This window comes from Ochotona curzoniae, unplaced genomic scaffold (genome assembly GCF_017591425.1).
Source record: "Ochotona curzoniae isolate NIBS_2020 unplaced genomic scaffold, NIBS_Ocur_1.0 scaffold_4701, whole genome shotgun sequence".
Taxonomy (NCBI): Eukaryota; Metazoa; Chordata; class Mammalia; order Lagomorpha; family Ochotonidae; genus Ochotona; species Ochotona curzoniae.
The window spans coordinates 43,007,138-43,028,043 of NW_024467122.1; the positions used below are offsets into that span (position 1 = coordinate 43,007,138).

Below are 20,906 nucleotides of genomic sequence, written 5' to 3' on the forward strand. Positions count from 1 at the left end.
GGTCTGCCACATGGATGCCTGGAATCTAAGTGCTGAGGCCGTCGTCTGTGGCCTTCCCAGGTGCATAAGCAGGGAGTTGGATTGGAAACAGAGCAGCTGGGACTCACACCAGCATGCTGGTGAGCTGCTGGGGGCACAAGTGCTGGCTTAACTTGCTGTTCCTCGATGTCGCCTCGACCAGCTTTTCATGTTTTGCTTCTCTTGTGTGGCCAGGACACTTAGAGGAAGTTGTTTAGAGCCATGGGTCATCTGGGTGTTATCTCACACAGTCTGTGAGCTCAGTGCATCGACATGACTTCTATGACGGGACCATCAGGGGAGAATTGCAGTGAGGCTGCCAATCTGCTTTCTGGCTGAAACACATGTGCCATACCTGCTCCTTGCAAGGCCTCTAGGTCCCTTGCTGCGTAGCAATAGCCCTTCCCTCTTGTATCTAAGGCTAGCAACAAAAAAATTGGGAAGGTGTCTAGCTCAGTTCTTTCCTCTGCTGGGGTCCATGCAGTGGGTTTGGATGGCATGAAGGTGTGAAGAGAACAGCTCCCCTGCTTGGCAGGGCCCGGGGGAGCTTCCAGCTGTTTGGCAAGGCCTGGCGGATTTCTCTGTGACCACCTTGACACTGTTTCAGCCCCTGGCTGCAAGGACACTCAAGCCACCCTACTAAGAATTCTGTAATCTGTTGAGGCATTATTGTTTGCCTCTGTAGGATGGCTTTTGTCACCAATGTGAGCTTGAGAGTTAATGTCACTGATAATGTCTTGGTGAGTGGGCCTTTGACAATTTACCATTTTGACAATTTGCCATTTCTGGACACCTTATTGGGTACTTAACCATTGTCTTAGAATTTGGCCCGGACATGCAGCACACCTTCTGGGAAGGGGCTTGAAAATATCCTAACTATTAATGCAAGTGATGGGAGTGAGAGCTGAAACTGCTATGGCAATAAGTATAGTTATTGTTATCTCAAAGGCTAGCCCGTCTTTGCAACTTTTTGGAACATAGAAAATGTAACTGTTTTAGCCGCTTTTATAATTTTTAGCTAGAGGAATTAAGGATGCTTTTATTAAAGAAAAATGCTTTTGATTATTGCTTTATTGTTTATGGGGTTGTAGGAGTCTATAGTTGTAGGGAGATTTAACATTTGAAGTTTCTGTTTTAGATTTTAGGTTTTTTCCCTTGTAACCTATTTTCCCATTAAATGATGGATAAATTGTAGAAGTAGAAATGTGGTGGGAAAGTACTACTGATTAGCATGTGCCTTGGCCTTGGAGTCCTGGCTGTTGCTCCATGGCTACTGTTGAAAAATAAATAAAAGCTTGCTTTGAAGAATATGAATACAGTATTTTGCAGAATTATCTTTAGGGGCACCTGCTTAGCCTTGAAGTGCAGACGGAGTGACCAGATGTCTGTACAGGCTCCCCCCACCCTAGTCTTGAAGTAAAAAATAGAACAATTAGTTGTTTGTGTAGAAGCTTGAAAAGGTTTTTGAGAAAATAAAAAGGACAGCTTTTTCTGGAGCTGTGGTGAGAACGCACCAAGTGTCTGTGTCTGTGTCTGTCTTTATCTTTATGCCGACTGCACGCACCCTTCCCGAGCTCCGAACTCGGCTGGAGCTGGACTCCGGCATTCCTCTGCTTATTTTTCTCCCAGCTTGTCAGTAGTAGAGAAGCCCCACAGTTTGCGATGGCTACCTTGCAGTTGGGGCATGAGGATGGTCACGGGGCTGCTGCTGCTGTGCAAGCTGTGGCCCAGGAAAGTGGTTTCGGTTTTGCTGATCTTGACACTGAGAGGAAAAAACTTCAGTGCATCAAGTGTGCTTTGTGATCTTACTCTCAGCCACAACTCCGCTGCATGATTTATTTACGGTTTCTTTTTCTTGTTTGTTGCTTTTTTTATTTTCAAAATGTTGCACTTAATCATTACCTGATAATTTCTTCCTTTCTTCTTTAAATATATATAGAATTCGGCATTTTATGTGGATAGTGAGTCCCTGGTTCGAGCTCTTCAAGAACTGCCCCTCTCCCTGCGGCTCAATGTTGCTGAGGAGCTGATCCAGGTAACAGCCCCAAAGGCACCGTTAAGATGGGGGGATTGGGGTATGGAGAAGAAAAGCAGGAGTTTTATCCCTCTGTAGGATTCTCAGACTCAGCCCTTCCCCCTTTAGAAGAGTCATTTGCTTGAATGGCACAATTAGAGAGCAAGGGAAAGAGACACACGGACGCACAAACACCCCACTCCCACACCCCCTCTTCCATCCACTGATTCACTCCTCAGATGGCAGCAATGGCTAAAATTGGGCTAGCCCAGTGGGTTGAGGTGCCCGAGAACTGATACCATCTCTGTTGCTTGCCCAGACACATCAGCAGGATACTGGATTGGAAGTGGAACAGCTAGATTTTTTTAAAAGATTTATTTATTAATTGGAAAGTCAGATATACAGAGAGGAAGATCTTCCGTCCGATGATTCACTCCCCAAGTGAGCGCAACGGCCGATGCTATTCCGGTCCGAAGCCAGGAACCTCTTCCGAGTCTCCCATGCGGGTGCAGGGTCCCAAAGCTTTGGGCCGTCCTCGACTGCTTTCCCGGGCCACAGGCAGGGAGCTGGAAGGGAAGCGGGGCTGCCGGGATTAGAACCGGCGTCCATATGGGATCCCGGGTGTGCAAGGCGAGGACCTTTAACCACTTGCGCCACTGCGCCAGGCCCAAGGCTTTACTTTTAAATGAAAGTATAATACCTTATAGTTAAGGATGCAGGACTTGATTATCCTTGTTGGAGTGACAGTCCTTTATATGGGGTTTTAACCCAGTTAGGTAATTGCACAAATACAGACCGACTGCATGTCCTGTGACCCACCCCGTATGTGGAATTGATCTGCCGTGGTGGGCTGGCAGTGACGCTCCTGAAGGTGTGTCCAGTGAGCAGAAAATTAAAGTCTAAGGACAGTGGCCCAGTCAGCTCTGCATGAACACAGTGGTACAATGAACATGATGAGGGTCAGCATTCTGGCTGCGAGTAGAGCAGACCGGGGTGCAGCATGAGTTTCTAGGCGGGGCTGCCCGTGCTCACAGGTGCCAAGGCACAGCTATGGAAGAAGCTGTGCTGGGAGGTGAGTGGCTCTGTGGTTGGAGTAGAGGTGACAAAGGAGGGGACTTGACTTGAGACATTTCAGAGGTGACTGATAGCGTTTTACATTGGAAATGGAGAGAAAGCCAGCAAGGAAGAACCCGACTTGGCAGCGTGTGCAGTTGAGTGGTGGGCAGGGACGGGCAGGGACGGGCAGGGTTTGGATGCCCAGTTTGTGCCTGTGGGAGATCCAAGTGTGGAGATACTTGTTACTTACATGCAGAAATTTATGGTTCAGGATTATGGACAACAAATCCAAATTGGGGTGATGCCAGGGGCAGGTGGCAGTTGATGACTTGGCTGGAAGAAGAGGGGAGCCGAAGGCCACATCACGAGGAAGTACATCATTTAATTATGGTTCAGTTGAACTTTAGAAAAGGGAATCTCTGGGACAGTGTTCATTTTTAAGTAGCAAGTAAAATGCTCACTCCCTCCTGGGGCAGGATGAGATGCTGCACTCAAGCAGGGCAGGGCATTGGCTGGCTATCCAGTGGCTGTTCCCATTGCATTTCCCAGCCCAAAACATGGGGCAGAAGCAGAATTTGGGATTGGAGGATGGTTGGGGACAAGGCAGAGGACTTCCAGGGAGGTGTTTGCTTCTAATGGGGGAGAGGGCGGTTGTACTGGTGGTTTTTTGTTTGTTTTTTAAAATTTATTTTTATTGTATTGGAAAGTCAGAGTTACAGAAAGAAGACAGATCTCGCATCTGCTGGTTCACTGCCCAAGTGTCCACGATGGCCAGAGCTGAGCTGATCCACACCCAGGAGCCAGGAGCCTCAAGCCTCCTCCAGGTCACCCTCAAGGGTGCAGCATCCCAAGGCTTTGGGCTACACCCCCCGTTGCTTTCCCAGGCTACGAGCAGGGAGCTGAATGGGGAGTGGAGCAGCTGGGTGCCCACATAGGATCCTGGCACATGCAAGACAAAGTTTTAGCCACTAGGCTGTCACACTGGGCTCACTCTGGAGATTCTTTAGGAATGTTTGGGGGTGTTTGGGAGAGGGCTATTGATTTTTTTCCTGCCAAGTGTCCAGGGCCAGTCAGTGTTCAGACGTGATCTCTCTGATCCCACATAGAGGAGTATGATCTAGAGAGTGGCAGCGGCAGCATTTTATTACTCAAATAACACTGCTGAGAGTTGTTATTGGTGAATTCTTCACCCAGTGAACAGGTCTGACTGCTGGTTACATTTCCGGTGAGCCGTACAGCTGTTAGTGTCTCACAGACAGATGTATAGTCAGCCTTGTGGTAGTACTAACTTTCTGGCCAGTGTCCTCCTAAAACCTCTTAATTTCAGCTCTGGGCTAGTGGGCACATGGCTGAGGCTGGGTGAGCGGAAGGCAGGGTCCTGTCGTGCTCCAGGGAGGTGTCCCACATTGCCCCGGGTCAGGGGTGATGTCAGGGCGGCTCCCAAGCAGCAGGTGCTTTGTGAATTGTCTGAATCTGTTCTTCAGCCCCACACAGTTTGAATGGCATCTTCAGCTTGCATTTTATTTCCACCTCAGCAAACATGATTTACATTTTAAACTCTGTCTTTGCAGAGCACTGTTCCTTTAGAGCTTCCGCAAGTGAAACCAAAGAGACCCGATGACAGCAAGGGCCTTGGGATGCAGTTAAAGGGACCCTTGGTCCCCGGAGGAAAGGGGTCCCTCTCTGAGCTGCAGTCTGCCACAGCCTCCTCCCCGAGGCCCCAGGCTCCTTCAGTTGGTCCTCAGAAACCTGCTGAGTCCATGGCAGACCCCTTGGAAGAGGAACTAGATCTGTTGCTCAATTTAGATGCGCCCCCAGCAAATGAGGAAGATGACTTCCTAGGCAAGCCATCTCACGACCTGACGTCTGAGGAAGTTGAAGAGATGGCCCAAGATGAAAAAGGTAGGGTTTGGCTGCAGTCTGCATCACGCTTCTTGATCCTGGTGTCATTCTGGTAACAGCCCCCACACATCCCCCTTGGTGTTGGACACTGACCCCGTGGCTGTCTGCAGACATCTCTGCTCGCGTCACCACTCCGCTGCCCCACAGCTGGCCTTTCCGACCACGGTCCCCTGACAGTCCACCGAGCTCCCGGGGCCGCCATCAGCCCGACTGGGGGGTAAGCCTGGGGCTGCACATTGAACTTGTGCTCTAAAAGGGCATTAAGACACCTGAAGTCCTTATTCAGCAGCAGAGGCCTTCAAATCGACTGCAGAGGCTCAGAAACCAGCTCTTGATACCTTTTTTTGCCACTTCAATCTTATTACTTTGGCAAAGAGAAACATTTTGTCACTGGTAAGTATTCTGTGAGATGCTGACCAGTCAAGGTCACTGCCACAGACCCTTGAATGATTTTATTGACAGGATTGCTGCACTAGTAAAAAGGAACATGAGCTACTGTTCTTTTAATAACAAGCAACTACTAGTGAGCTTTGACTGGAGACTAAAAGAGTGAATTTGTTCTCACTTATTAATCTGTTCAGGTATTATTGTATCATCTTAGGGGCAACGATAAAGAGAATGTTTTGTTCTTGCTCGAAGAAAAGTAGTAAGGACTGAATTATGTCCTGAAGCAAATGCTTAGGATGCTTTCTCCTTTAATTCTGGGACTGCTCTAATGTTGTTAACATTGCTTTTATTTCCCCAGTTCTTGCGAAGCCATCTGGGACCGAAGAAACGAATGTGCAATCTGAGCAAGCGAGTACATCGAAGCGCGTTACCGAGGAGGAGCTGGAAGACTGGTTGGACAGTATGATTTCCTAACACAGAAGCCAAAAAAGAAAAAGTGCCTGAAGACAATGTCGGTTGCCTTCTCAGTGAGTGCAGGGGTGGGGCTGGCCTCCTGGAGCAGCTGGTTACAGGGAAGCCCGTGGCCAGGGTGCTCCATTACACTTAACTGCAGCCAGTGCCTGACCTCTGTGCTTGACAACACCTGAAATCACACACTGTAATAGGTGCACTGCATTGGTTTTCGGGATTAATGATGTATTAGGCTGCCTAGTGCCCTCTGTCCCCAGCCTTCTTCCTCTCAGTGTTTACAGCTAGCAGGTGCTGCTGCTGAAGGAAATAGATGCAAGCAACATTGGCCAAAATAAACAAACCCTGGTCTGTGGAGTCCCTTCTCACTTTGGTTCTTCTGTGACGCCTCAGGCTCTCGGGCTTGTTGCTTTCCCCAACCATCCCAGTGCGGCTGTCAGTCCAAGCGTGAGTTACAAGAAGCCAAACCGTGGGTTGGTATGTATTACTTTATTGCAGTGGGCACTTCGATTTGAGGAGACTCACTAAACATAGCAGCTCCACTACTTATATGATTCCCTAAAGCATTGCTCGATTTTGGCATAAGATCAAAAGTTTTCTGATATTTCAGTACAGTACTTTTCTTCTAATAACAGCAGTTGACAAGCTGTTACTGGAAAAAAAATTATACGAAGAACTTTCAAGTGAAGTTTCTTAAAGACAGAGGATCAACACAACTAATTAATGGAACTGTCTCTCTGGAACATATTTAAAAAAACCTTGCATAGCTATATCTAAATAGGTTTTAAGGCACTTAATCGATAGCTCAGTGTCGACAAAGTGGTGGTGGTGGTTTCTAGTTCTTTTACTGCTTAAGCTTTTCAAGCTGATTCTCAGTATGGTCACTAGTGGGAACCATGGGGAAAATTGGACTGCAGTTAAATGAGACTTTGAAATTCAGACAATGAGTCACTGGTTGGATACAGTCATATGACATTCAGGTGTTGAGAATTTCAGGTATTACACAGTCAAGGCGTCCTAGTGCTCGGGCTCTTTCCTAAATGTTACCCGTACCAACAAACTAGTTACATCAGCAGCAGTTCCTCCATTCTTCATCATACTTTTAACATTTTGACAGATACTGCCCACGGTGAACATCCATCGGGTCGGGTCTGAAAGGCAAGCCAGTTTCCAAAGATACATTTAGAAAATGTACCACTTCAAAAACGTTGCAGAGCTGTTTAGACATGGGTTCTAATTTTACTGGAACGGATCGTCCAGTATTGTTACCATTGCTTCCGCCCAGATTTATCCAAGCTGATCTTCATACTGTTTGCGAAAGCAGTCCCCCGCTGGGAAGAAATCCCAGCACCTTTCCTGGTACATCTTCCAGACGTAGGATTCCTGAAACAGTGAGCACAGAGAGTGAGGGTGCTGGCGGGAGAGGCGCACACCCCTCCCCCCAGGAAGCGGAGGCCACCTCAGGGCTGGTCGCCGAGAAGAATCCTGCAGAGCTGCCGCCTGAGCTGGAATCCGTCCCAGCTCCTCACTCACTCAAGTGCCTGAGCTGCTTGGCGTTTTGGATGACTGCCTTCTACCTGCTCGGCCTCTGCCTCCACATTTGTTTTCTGTACTTAGTCACAGAATCTCCTGACACATCTTTCCATCATCCTCTCCAAACGCACACCTCCGGGCTCCCTTTGTCACGCACTCGGAAGGTCGTTATCTTTCTTACGCTGTCTCACAGTTTCCCTGTGCCGCTCCTGCGCGCGGCTGCAGCCACCCACTCCATCTCTCCTTTTCCTCTGTACTGTCTCCCCCACCTCCAGCAAGTGCACTCCAAAGCAGGGACCATAATGGTTTAGACATCAGGATGGGTGGGGAAGGATTATCAGGAAGATGTCTGGGATAGAGGGAGGTTCGCGTAGAACCCTGGCTGCTCAAGTCCCAGACATGAAAAAGCCACACAGGAGACTGCTGGGTTGTCTGTCTCAAACAGTGCATGTGTTGCTAAGACTCAAGACTTTGGGGAGGGAAGGCCTGTCGAGGGTGTACGATTCTAGTTCAAGGTGTTTCGTCTCACCTGACCCGTGTGCTCGGTCTCGTCTTTATTAATCAAATACATCAGAAAGAACCTGGAACAAGGTAAAATGAGAAAAAATATTTATGCAAGTAAATGAACCTTTTCTTCTTAAGCTAGAAACAAGGTTTAAATGTTTGCTGTCTTTATCAGTGCTGTGCTTCAGAGAAATGGTGCAAAAGACCACACCCTACAATGTTTAGTTGTAATACATTATGTATGTTAATTAATTTTCTATAATTTATAATTATTTCAAGTTTTTAATTTAGAAAAGGTAGTGATTCAGTAATCTGAAAATTGGCCTCTTTGTGGAAGAGATCATTTTTCCATCTCCAAACCTTAAGCTTTAACCACTTGCAAGATGGTGTTTTGGCTATTATTTTATGAGGAAAATTCCCACTAAAACAATAAAGTGGTAGCCCACATTCTTGCCATTTTATCATCTCACAAGATTGCAGAAATTCAAATTTCAAGACTATCTGGCGTGAACAACATAGTATTTGCTCTGTTTTTTTTATTACAGCTGGACAATGCCTGTGTGGTTTTCCTGGCTCTATCTGCTATAGGGCTTTAAGGTTTGAGTCTGTGATGCAAGAGGACCCCAGGGGATTGAACTCTCCACTCCAGTGGGGTGCTCTCAGGTGGTTTTCAGGCTGGTATTGAGGGAGAGAAAGTGGCAGTGATGTCCTGAGGGCGGCAGGGTGGAGGCTGGCCTCCGCAGGGGCCCTAACGCTGTTTCTCTCTCCCTTTGGCTTTTTCGGGCTTAACCAGGGTGCAGGTTACCACTCTTGCCAGGTTGGAGAGCTTCGCATATTGGACATGATTCCCTTCCTGGCATATTGACGGACTTAGCCAAGCTGGGTTTTGTTTGGGTAGGAGGTTCAAATGTTGAATATGTTGACATTTGTTCTTTCAGCCTGGTGCCTAGATGGGAACATGACATAACACAAAGTGTGACAGGAAAACGAGGAAGAGGGCTCCACCCAGATCGTGTAACTTTCCTGTAACCCTCTAGTACTGATGGTCAGCCATGTGCTTACCGTTCCTGAGAGCTTTCTGTTTATTAAGATGGAAACTTCATCAGGAGACATCAATGACAAATACTCAGGCATGAGGAAAAAGATATGCTAAAACTGTTTTTTTTTGTTTTTTTGTTTTGTTTTTTTTTTTTTTTTTTAGTGAAACTTGTGTTGTTGATGTAACAGACTCCTAGCCAAAAGACCTGTTTCTGTTGCTTCTTTCCACAGTACATTGACTGTCCCTTACCTGGAATGCTTGGAACCAGAGCGTTTTGGGGTTTGGATTACCTGCTGTATACACGATCTCTTGCGGAATGGGACACATGTCTAAACACAGAACTCACTTATGTTTCTATGCTTGTTAAGGTTTGAAGGCGATTTGAGAGCCAGCAGTTAGCATAGTATAAACCAAGTCTTATTTCTCTCTCCCCAACCATCCACACCATAATTCCTTTACACAGCCAGGAAGCAAGTCTGTGGCATGTGCATGCTGACCTCTGATGGGCCCAGAGAAGGTCATGCTGGCACTGGACAAACACCTGAATGCTCCCTTTGGCTCTCAGATGAGCACCAGGAACCTGGAAGGTAGGAGCTCAGCTCCTGGCACCCTAGGGTTACTCACAGGTTTTCCTTGGCTCTTTTTCGTCCGGTTCCCTCTGCAAACAGGGCCTATTGTCCCTGTACATGGTGTCTAGGCTGATGCAAGGTGAGCCAGCAGATTAGAGAGCAGCGGTCCTGGCATGAGGTCAGGTTGTCCATGAGGTCATGTGGGGCATTCTAAGGGCAGAGGGTCCCAGGATCCCTTTAATCCCAAGGCCTTATCGGGGCCTCATATCACTCTCTGTCTTCCATATTCTGTCCAGTGACCAAAGTGGCCACTCCTTGAGGCTAGACCACTGCACAGCCATGGGGTTGGCTGTTGAGACTGTCCCTGTGCATGAGTGAGGGGCCTGAGGCCCACAGGGAGTAGGCACAAGGTGGTAAGATCTGATATTAAAAACTTCTCCTGGAGCCCTGGTTTCCCAGGAGATGTGAGCACGCATGTGTGGTTTGGTGATGGCCCACCACGTGAGATCACATGCCAGTTTTCCCTTTTGGCATCATGCTGGTACTCAAAAACTTGCAGATTTTCTACCGAGGTTATTTAACTTGTAACATCTTTCCCCAAAGCTGGGTGTGTGCCGTCCTAAGAAGCAGTAGGACATTCTCAACAACAGAATGGAAGGGAAGCCGAGCCCACCACTTTTCTTCCTTGGAAATAATAAGGAAGTCTGAATTGTCAGGTAAAATCGATGAATTCCATTAACTGTAGAAATTCTAACTTTGAGTGCATGTTTCACCTTAGAAAAAAATCAACGATTGATTTATTTGCCCTTTTTGGAACGAGGCATTGGCTCTATGTGCATATAGCAGGGTGAGACCACCCACATCCTAAATCCCTTCCTACTCGAGGAGCTGAGGCAACCCCAAGGTACAGTCACACACAGGCCCCCCTCACCAGCCCCCAACCAGGAGATGGGTGATGTGACAGGGAGGAGAGCTCGGGGAACAGTTCACAGGAGAATGGGGTGAGCAAAAAGTGGGGGCAAGGGATAGAAAGGGAAAGAGAAGTAGCTGGAATTAAAATGGGGTCACTGCCTTTCTTTAGGATTTAAAAACAAAAAAGGCCTGTTTGTAGGGTGATAGTAAGAATCCATTTGAGAACGAGAGATTGCAGCAGGCGTGTGGCCTTGAGAGGGTGTGGGGGCTACTGCCAGGCTGTTGCTGGAACAGAGAGGCAGAAGAGGCCAAGCTACAGGCTTCTGGAACCCTTTTCTAATTACATCTACTTTTCCAGAGAAAGAAAGGACATCAGCACAGAATGGACTTTCCAACGGCCTTTCACCCCAGGATTCCCACCTCCCCCACCAGTCACTTCTGTTAAGGACACTTACAGGTAGTTCGCTAAATTGTGCTCTTGTAATGTATGTGTTTCAAAGCCATGAGGGGTGGTGTCAAAGTAGTCATTGCCAATGCCACAGATGAAACATTTAGTCTAAAAAAAAAATCAGAGGTAGACAAAGCATCCGTCAGTAGGCAGGACTGAGGCCGGAGGAAAAAGGGCGGCAGTGAGTTGATGATCCATCAGAACAATTTCTGTAGCTTTTGACCTTAGCTCCCTCCAGTCAGGCCAGTGGTGGAGGCAGCAGTGCAGCTGGTCTGGTAGCTGGCAGAAAGGCTCAGAGAGCAAACTTTGTGATTTTGCCTAAGTGGGGGCTTAAGGACAGAACCCAGTGCTTAAATCATGCATTTGTGGTGGGGGATACACAAACAAGAGTTGGACTTTGTAGAAGGAGGGGAGGTTACCTCCATATCTTCTCTCACTTGTTCCTGCTGGTCTCTCAGCTCTCCAAAAGCATCAATAATGAGACCTGGAATTTCAAACAATAGCAAAGCTCTCTTTATTCTGTATGGCAGTTTGGGGGAGAAGAGTGATGGAGGGACAAAAGCTACTTTAACTTGTTAATTCGCCTTCTTCATAAACTATTCAACTAAAGCACAATTAGTAACAAGATACCTGTCTTAGACATGCTATGTTCTGGCTAAACTCCCTCCACCCCACCCTCTGCACCCAGTGCTGCCTTTACCCTGCTCCTGCTTGACATGCTTCCCTCTCAACACTCCCTTCTTGTCCCAGCTTGCTAGGCTGTCGCACGTCTGCAGGCTTCCCGTGGGCTCCTTCTCTTCTCCCAGACCCTTAGATGTTGATGGGCATCAGGGCTCCTGCTGAATTTCTTTGTTGCTTACCCTGCAGTGCCTGCTTGTCCTATAGGCACCTCAACTCGGCATGACTGCAACTTAATTAATCAGCATTTTTTTCTAATGCCTGACAAATTATCAACTAAAATACCAGTAAGATATTTCCCCCACCCTCACCCTTGTAAAGAGGGAAAACAAAACAACACATGCTCTCCTCGCTGTCCCTCGCTTCCCGAAGAAGCAGGGCCAAGAACAGCCCCACAAAGTCTCCAGGAAGCAGAGAGAGAACTGAGTAGGTCATGAAAGGCAGAACATCTCTGTGGATTCTCAAGTCTCATCAGTGCCTCGGTATATTTTTAAGTATTATGTATGCATATTCTCTCTCTCTCTCTGTGTATATGTGTGTATATATATACACACACATATATATATCGTTAAGCCCTCACATGAAACAATAAATGTCAGCTAAAATAATTACTACAAAATACAAACTTTTTTTTTTTGATGAAGCAGTGAAGTCATAGATAACAGGAAAGCCCCCCCCCAAATAAAACCTTTATCCATCTCTTCTCATACTTAATATAACTGGAAACCTTACCTTGAATAATGGCCAGCAAAATGACAATGACAAAGAAGAAAAAGGTGATGTCAAAGACGATGCGGTACATTTCATAGGGATCGCCAGCAGGGTCTTCAATCTCATCGCCAATGCCACCTCCTGCTCTCACTCCCACGTACATGTGGAACAGGTAACACTGGAAGAGAGAGAGGGACCACTTGGGCAAAGCCATGGGGCTCTGTTTGCTTCTAGCAATGGTGGTTAGAAAACTCATGGGATTAGGTTAGACCAGGAGAAGGGGACTGTGTGTGATATCAGTATTCACATAGCTAATTTCTGTTCACTGCACCTTCTAGTTAGTTTTATGTCTGCAAAGAGATTCTTGGTGCCTGAGTTGCTTAAAAGTTTTCTTGGAACATTTAAAAAAATGTAGCTTGGAGTCATGTACTTCATCAGAATTCATTACAGGTTAAAAGGCCTTTAAGCCCTGGTGAGTATGGCATATGCCAGGTAGAGTGCCAGCCTGGCCTTCAGGCTGTGCTTTGCACTGTGTTCAGGGCCTCCTCTGCTTCCGCATTCCTTGTCCACCTAGTGGGTGGGGATTTCTGCAGGATCTGGAACCATCTTCTATCCAGTGTAGACACTGAGTCCCCCAGGAGGGCACCTGGCTGGCTGGGTTTGACTCCAGCAGAAAGCACCATCTCACTGAAGGTGAGGTCAAGGCAGTCTGAAGCCGGGCGCTGGTGCTCTGAGGACCAGAGTTACTCAGGAAGGGACTTGTCTCCAGAAGGTCTGAAGCAAGTTTGTAGCCAGAGACTGCGGGAGTTCACTGCTACCTGCTTCTGAGGCAGGTGTTGTGTTCTTGAGCCCTGGTCACTACACACTTGTGGAGAGACTACTGTAGTGGTTCAGGCTCCCCTGACCTGTGAGGGATGCATTCCCTAGCCTGTGTTGTAGGAACTGCCCCTGGCTGGCTGAAACCCAATTCATGGGACATTGCTCAGTGGTTCCCTGGGGCACAAATCAGCATGGCAGCTCTGACATTAAGCTACAGGTTCCTTCACTGGATGCCCTGCCTCTGCGGTAACCCCCTTCCCATAGGCTTAGGTGCATGGAAATGGATCCCGGTGTCCTCATGCCATCTTCTGAGGACATTTCTTTCTCTTGGTTGAGACACGCGTTCTCTAATTCTAGTCTTACAGTGCTTGCTTAGAGGCCCTTGAACACCTGATCCTGGGCCCTTCTCGTCCAACGACGGGGCATGATGGGGTGGGCCCTGGACTCTCACCGTCATCATGTCGTCACACTTCATGTCGGGCTCGTCGTCATCCTCACTTTTGTTGTAGAACTTTCGGAAGAAGTTGAAAGCCACCACAGTATAGAGGTAAACCACTACTGCCAGGAGACCGACTGTCAGCACCAACTGGGAGCAAGAAGATAGAGAAGAGGAGGTGAGACCTTCTCTGCCATCTCTTTACGGATGACTTGAGTAAAAGAGAGGTCCCAAGAGGTTCAGCAGGGACAGAGTGGCAATGAAGGCCATCTTCTAGGGTAGGCAGGGAGGGGGAGTCAGACCCACAGTTGAGCAGAAACATACATACAGGGAGAAAAGCAGGTTGTTTGGGGCTGAGTTAGTTTCTCTAGAATTAAAAAATAATCCAGAGCAAGAAAAGGAACACTGCCCTCTGCTGGTTCACACCCTTCATGTTTGCAATGACTGAGGCTAGGCAGGGATGATGCCAGGAGCTCATTCTGGGTCTCCCGCGTGAGTGGTAAGAATATAATTACTTGAGCCATCACTATTGCCTCCAAGGCTCTGCACTAGCAGGAAACTGGAGTCGAGCTGAGTTGGGGATGGAACTTAAGCACTACCTACCATATGGGCTGTGGGAGGCTTAACTGCCTGGCCCAGCCTTTCTCCTAAATTCATACATTGAAATGCTGAACCCCAGGATCTCAGAATGTAAATGGGTTACGAGATAGCTGCTTTAACGTGGATGTTAAGTTAAAAAGAGGCCATAGTCCAATCTTAATGCTCTTACAAGAGGAGAGAGAAGGATGCAGAGGGAGACCCAGACAAGTGTCTGCAGAGGGAGGACCATATGAAAGGAAAGCAAAAGGGCGGATGCCTACATGCCCAAAGGAGACAGCTCTGAGGTACAGCCTTGCCAACAACTTGACATTAGACTTCAGGCCTCCAGGACCAGGAGAAAATGTAAGCCACCCGGTGTTTAGCATTTTGTTATGAGGACCTATCAAAGTAGTACACGAGGTATGGGACTGACCAAGTGTAAACTGCACGGGGAGCTTCAGTATTGAACAGAAGAGCTGCACGGCAGAGGGCCATGCTGTTTTAAAAGACCTAATAAAGTTTCCTGGGGCTTTGCAATGCAGTTTGTTGTTCTTTTTACTACTTTTAAAAACCACCAAAGGTTCCTCAGACTGGTGGGTGCCTCCACATGACACTATTTTCCAAATAACCATGAATCAGATAACTATGACAGCTTTGACATTCCTGTAAGAATTATTTTTATAAGTCTTTTCCCAGCTCTTTGAGGGGTCACAGGGCATATCCATGTCCAGGCTCTATCGGATCCAGCAGGGTCCAGAAGCAGTGCCCAGGATGCACACATCTGTCTGTCCCTGGAACTAGGTGCTGAACTAGAGATACAAAGAGCAACCAGACTGAATCTTTGCCTTGCAGGAGCACCAAGTACCAGATCAGCCAGCAAAGGGGATTATGCAAACCTGGAAAAGAGGCCTTACAGAGGACAGTTGATAAAGGAAAGAGAAAGGCTCCATGTGGTTTGGGGTGAGCTACTTTGCCTCCCCAAGCCTCAGTGGTCTGTAAGTACTGGTAACATCTCCCTTCTGAGGTTACTGTGAGGGCCCCAGGACTTCTCACGGCATGAGCAGCTCCTACCATTGCTCCATTTCCCAAACAGATTTAGAGCTAAGAGGGAGACTCATTACACAGAACTGTCCTAAGTGAGGAATAAAATCCCAAAGAATTTGGACTTGTAGAGAGGTGGTTCTAGAGGATGTTAATGTGGCTATAGTCACTGCTATATCCAGTCTCATCAACAGCCCATCTTCTATATGTCCACCAACTCTATCATTTACATATATTTTAATGTATGTGGCCAAACTACGTGTGACAGTTAGATCATTGGTTCTTACTTGGAGGCACATATCCAATACCTGGGTAGTTTTCTCATTGTATTTATCTACTTGCTAAACCCCAGAGAGTATATCAGGCCCATGGAGAAAGATGTAGACCTACAAGAAGTCTCTGCTAGGAGTCTGATATATCCATAACTTCACTGTTAACTTCCCTCTTAGTTGGCCTAAATGTTAAGGTCTCTCATCAGTGGCTTCTGTCTCAAGTAATGGCTAGAGTTTTTGTTTGCTTTTACAAAGTTATATCCAATCAATCACATTAATTCAGTCAAGCAAGGTGCATTATACACTAAGACTGATTTCCAGTACCTGTTTGCCATTGTGAGTCACAGATGAAAGAATGGTCCTCAGTGTCTTGAAGCCCATGGCAATATCCAATAGGTGAGCAGCAAAGAAGAAGTTGTTGTAGTGGCCCAAGACTGACATGGTTGTGTACCAGGCAAGGTAGAGAAAGGACTGTGGATATTGAAGAAATTTAGTAGCTATTCTGATTTTCTCATCTTTGGGAATAGAATGAGGACAGAAGGAACTTTAGTGCTGAGATGCCATGAACTGGCCAAGTGGAGCCCTCTTGGCCTTTGCACAGGAGAGCTCTGTTTCGCAGCTGGTAGGAGGCTCTGGGTGTCTGATAAGCCACCCCAGAATCTTCAGGGACATCTAATGGGCTCTCTAGGGGGGCAGCTAAGGGTCTCCCTTGGCCTGAGGCACAGAATCTTAATTTTTTTTTTCAGAGGCAATACTTACATTGTCAGTAAAAACAACTCCCAGTTTCCATATGTGGTACTTCATGTCAATGGAACTCAGCCTAAAGGGGAACAAATCATTTCAGGATTTATAAATGTCAGCCTAAGTGTTTATATTAAAGGAAAATTTTTTTTCTTTCAGTTTAATAACCTAAATATGGATCTGAGCTTTATCAAGTTGTATGTGTTACCCATGAGACAGAGAAAGGGTGAATCACACATCTCAGGATTTTTAATTAGTCTTCAGGTTTTAAAAGCAGTCCTATCTTGATACGATAGAATACAGATGGGACACATAAGCGAGACCAGAGTCTGAAGGACAAATGCTTGATCGCAACTTCCCCCTCTAGCACAATGAAGTGGAATCAGCAAGGACCTCTTGTGGCTACATTGGAGCTTAGCCCTTAAGATACGTACGTACCATGACACCAGTGAAGCTGCCTCTGCTTTGGTCTCTTCTACTGGACTGAAGTCAAGGGCGTTTTTGTCCAAGCCCAGGAGTTCAGCGATGCGCTCTGCTCCGTACAGATCTCCATACTTGTTGATCACCTGAATCGGAAGGAAGTCAAGGTGAGCTAGGGCCACAAGGCACCACCCATGGCTCCTGCAGTGCCAGGAGCTAAGCTTTGCCACCCCTAGACTCTTCCAAGGGATTAACACATTACTCACAACACAACAGGAAAAGAGCACTGGTAAGGACAACTGAGTGAAAAATGTTTTTCAGGGTGATAACTTTTTGAGAGAAAAATCCTAATGTGCTAAAAATGCAAGAATGTGTTGCATTTTTAAGGCGGAGGGATGAAGCAAAAACAAAAAACAACAAAAACTACCTCTAAAGGTTCCCACACAATGCAGTGCCTTGGTCTTTTGGAAACACTGTTTCCAAGTATCGTCACATCCTTTTATTCAGGTTTAGGGAGACTTTGAAAGAATACTACATTTCACCTCTACCGACAAGGCTTACCTTTCTCTTCACAAACTTGTCCCAGTAGTTATTAGGGAAAGATCTGGGGGGTGAAAAAAAAAAGAGGTTCTTAATTCTTAACATGAAGGCAAGCACATCAAGAAGCCGCGCAGTTGGAGTGTCTGGATCTGTGATCTTTTTGGTTTGTGTCTGCTCACTGAAGACTTCAAGACTTCATTGAAGTTCAGAGTCATCATGGGTTCCTGGACTGACGGCTTCACTACTTTGTACTGACTTCTGAAACAGAAAGCTGCCCTGCATTTCCTCTATAAAATAATGGGTAAGAAGCAGGAATTAGGACTATTCAGAAACAGGTGTTCCTTGATGCTTTCCTTCAGCCCAGTGTAACCAGTAAGAAAAGCTTGCAGGAACCTCCTGTATTGTACTCTTTGAATCCCTAACTTTACATCAGTATCTGGAGTAGGGATGTGGTGGAAAGTACAGAAGTTTCTGCCCCTAGTTATCCTATACAGGATTTTTCTTGACCTGTGTACCCACCCACTCTGTTTTCCATTCCCATACAGCTCCTGTGAGACCCGCTCATCTAAGGGGTAACAGTCCTCATTCTTTCAGAATTGCTTTCAGTTCCATACCATCACTAACTTCCCCAGAAAGATCATTCAGCCTGGCACTTTTAGCTGCAGTGAAAACTGCTGCTTATTGGGCCCGGCGGCGTGGCCTAGCGGTTAAACGCCCCGGGATCCCATATGGGTGTCGGTTCTAATCCCGGCAGCTCCACTTCCCATCCAGCTCCCTGCTTGTGGCCTGGGAAAGCAGTGGAGGACAGCCCAAAGCCTTGGGACCCTGCACCCATGTGGGAGACCCGGAAGAAGTTCCTGGATCCTGGCTTTGGATCGGCATAGCATCAGCCACTGCGCTCACTTGGGGAGTGAATCTGCGGACAGAAGATCTTCCTCTGTGTCTCCTCCTCTCTGTATATCTGACTTTCCAATTAATAAATAAATCTTAAAAAAAAAAAAACCTGCTGCTTGTTGTAAACGTGAAGGAAGAAGTGTCATCTTCAGGTACATTGCCAAAAACGTGACCATGTGTTGCTCCTGTCTGGGAAGAAGGACTCCTGGCTAGGAGAGCTCCTTGCAAGGCTGGAACGTATACATGCATCTTGATGTTCCTTTGTGGCTTTGGAACAAACCAGTCCTCTATGCTGCAGAAATCCCCCGAGGAAAGTGATGAAGCAGGGACCTGCCTCTCAGACCCCTCAGAAGAATATCGCTAAGCCATTGTCTCCTTCCCCACTCAGCAGCTGCAATCTTAGATTTTTTTTTTTAAATTGTTGAAGCAATTTGGTTTTAAACATCTAAATGGCACTTAAAAGCAGAAACAAAAGTTGGTGTCACAGTAATCTAACATCTCAAAGTAACAATTAGTTTGACTTCTTTGACATTTTTTCCACTACATTTTTTTTTCACATATTGAGATCAGAGTGTAAACAAGTGAGAATCATTCCATGCCTCCACTTCTCCAGATAACATCTTCCTCTTAAATCCTTTATACAGGGGTGGGCGAGGGGTTAGTGGTCAGGACACCACCAGGGGGATCCATACCCCATATCAGAAAGTCTTATTTCAAGTCTGGCTCCATTTTCCAGTTCTAGTCGCCGACTGATGCACCTACTGGGAAGCAGCAGCGGTGCTCGAGTATCTGGGTCCCTACGTGGGAGACTCGAACTTAGATCTGGCCTCCTGGCTTGTGGTCTGATCCAGACCTAGCTATTGCAGGTATTTGGGAAGTGAACCAACTCTCTTACAAATACAATGAAAATTACAAAATAAAGTCCTTTATAAAATGGTTGTAACATAGTTAAGGCTTGGTCCTTTTTTGGTTCTAAGAAGATTCCACAAGTAACACTAAAATGTCAGTGACTTCAGGCTTTGGGCAGAAACCTTTCACCGACATGATCTGATGTTTAGAGGCATATGCCAACTTTGTTATCCTCTGACTAACTCCTTGCAAGTAGAAAATATTCTGTTTTAAAGGGTGGCACAGAGCACACTTTTATATATGAGTGATCAGAGAAGTGTACAAATGAGGTACTACTGCCAGAGCAGTAAAACTGTCTGACAAGTGCTGGCAAAGAGGTGGACAAGCAGAAATTGTCATGTAGTAGTCTTCAGAATAGACCAGGACAAGCACTTCACACTACCCAGCACTTTCCTCTGCTGATCTATAGAGAAACTAAATGTAAGAATGTTCCTTTTAGGGACAGTAGTGTGACTCATACGGATGCTGGTTCATGTCCTGGTTGTTCCACTTCCCATCCAGCACCCTGTTTATGGCCTTGAAAAGCAGAGGAGGATGGCCTGAAGCTTTGGGACCCTGCACCTATGTGGGAGACCTGGAAGAAGCCTGGTTCTTGGCTTCAGATCAGCTCAGTTCGGGCCATTGTCCCTCCTTCCCTCTCTAAATCTGCCTTTCCAATAAAAATAAGTCTTTTTTTTTTTTAAAAAAAAAAAAAGTTCACTATAGCCAAGTTGAAGTTAGGAGTTCAGACATCACTAGGAGTCCCCCACAGGTATGGTGGGGACTCAGCTACTTGAGTCTCACTTGCTGCCACCTAGAGGACACATTAGCCGGAATCTGAAGTGGAGCCAGCACTTGAAATCTGGCCTTCTGATAGGAATTCGAGCATCCCAAGCATTGTCCTATCTGCTTACTTGAATCTTTGCAAATATCTGCCCTAAGGCTGAGATGGTAAAACTGTAGATTCAAGTTCCAAAGACTAAAAGAAGGTTGATATCAATCATTTTCCATGACTGTTCTATTCGCAATAGACTTTTTTGTTTTTAAGTGGGGGTTGAAGGGGCACTTACGGTGTGTTGATTACCAAGCGGTCCCATTGTCCCTTGATGTCATCCTCAGATGGCTGTTCAGTGATGTAGAGGCCATCAAACTCCAGCTTCCTGGCAATTTCTTTTTCTCTTTTAAATACCACCAAAGGGACCTAGGAGAGAAAAGTCACTGGGTACTCAAAGATGGCTTTGTAGTTAAAGCACCTGTTCTCAGGAATTTGTCACAAATCACCTTTCCGAGCATCATGGCAGTAACGTCCTTTACTGGCTTAGAGTGTACAGTTGTGGCAACAGACTCAAAACTCTTCTCATTTCTTGGGCATATAGACCTGCCTTTTCAAAAACTGACCTAATTTGGGCTACCCTCTTAGGTTTGAGCTTAATAGCTGATTTTAACATAAACTGGATTCCTGTCCTAGTCTAATGGAAAGCTATATTTAGATGAGGCCCAGGGCCACATGAGTTATGTCTCCTAAATTCTCCTAAATTTAGGACTGACCAACACGGGAGTCTGATAAGATGTTCACCCTCCTATTACTACCTAGGGTCATACTTATCTCATGGGGTTTGATGTTCAATTAATAAAGCAAGTTTTTGATATTGAGGCTTGCTTCTTTCCATAAATAGCTCCTGCTAGCGAGGTATAACACATTTGTTTCCTTCAATGCCAACATAAATTCAGGTTCCCAAAGAACCTGAAACTGAATCGTACCCAGCCTTCTGCTTGCTTTTCTTCCCTGCACATAAAACCAGCATTTCAGTGCTTACTCCATGATACCTAAGCACTTACGTATTGTGGCCAAGACTTTTACAACTGTATAACTAGCATATTTTGCCGCCTTCACAATCTTACCCAAGGCTCATTCCTTCTAGACCTTAGCAGCCACAGCACTCAGTGTTTTCCCTTTCCTTATCAAGAATTTCCACTATTTTGACTTCAAGCACTCATGGCATCTCTTTGACATGTCCTAACTGCAATGACTACTCC

The 20,906-nt window shown here is 46.4% G+C and overlaps 2 protein-coding genes across 5 annotated transcripts in view; one reads left to right on the plus strand and one right to left on the minus strand.

Annotated features, from left to right (window-relative positions):
* AVEN (apoptosis and caspase activation inhibitor) overlaps positions 1-6,200 on the plus strand; it is a 153,292-nt gene extending 147,092 nt beyond the window's left edge. For both annotated transcript variants that reach the window (XM_040968647.1, XM_040968648.1), the window contains 3 exons: positions 1,958-2,053; positions 4,660-4,990; positions 5,736-6,200. In XM_040968647.1, coding sequence (XP_040824581.1) covers positions 1,958-2,053; positions 4,660-4,990; positions 5,736-5,851 — 543 coding nt within the window. In that variant the 3' untranslated portion in view covers positions 5,852-6,200. The remainder of the gene's footprint in view (positions 1-1,957; positions 2,054-4,659; positions 4,991-5,735) is intronic.
* Positions 6,201-6,938: 738 nt separating this feature from the next.
* RYR3 (ryanodine receptor 3) overlaps positions 6,939-20,906 on the minus strand; it is a 507,269-nt gene continuing 493,301 nt past the window's right edge. For all 3 annotated transcript variants that reach the window (XM_040969180.1, XM_040969181.1, XM_040969179.1), the window contains 11 exons: positions 19,940-20,070; positions 17,109-17,151; positions 16,566-16,693; positions 16,146-16,206; positions 15,711-15,857; positions 13,510-13,644; positions 12,261-12,417; positions 11,270-11,334; positions 10,858-10,958; positions 7,908-7,959; positions 6,939-7,228 (listed from right to left, as the gene is read on the minus strand). In XM_040969180.1, coding sequence (XP_040825114.1) covers positions 7,133-7,228; positions 7,908-7,959; positions 10,858-10,958; positions 11,270-11,334; positions 12,261-12,417; positions 13,510-13,644; positions 15,711-15,857; positions 16,146-16,206; positions 16,566-16,693; positions 17,109-17,151; positions 19,940-20,070 — 1,116 coding nt within the window. In that variant the 3' untranslated portion in view covers positions 6,939-7,132. The remainder of the gene's footprint in view (positions 7,229-7,907; positions 7,960-10,857; positions 10,959-11,269; positions 11,335-12,260; positions 12,418-13,509; positions 13,645-15,710; positions 15,858-16,145; positions 16,207-16,565; positions 16,694-17,108; positions 17,152-19,939; positions 20,071-20,906) is intronic.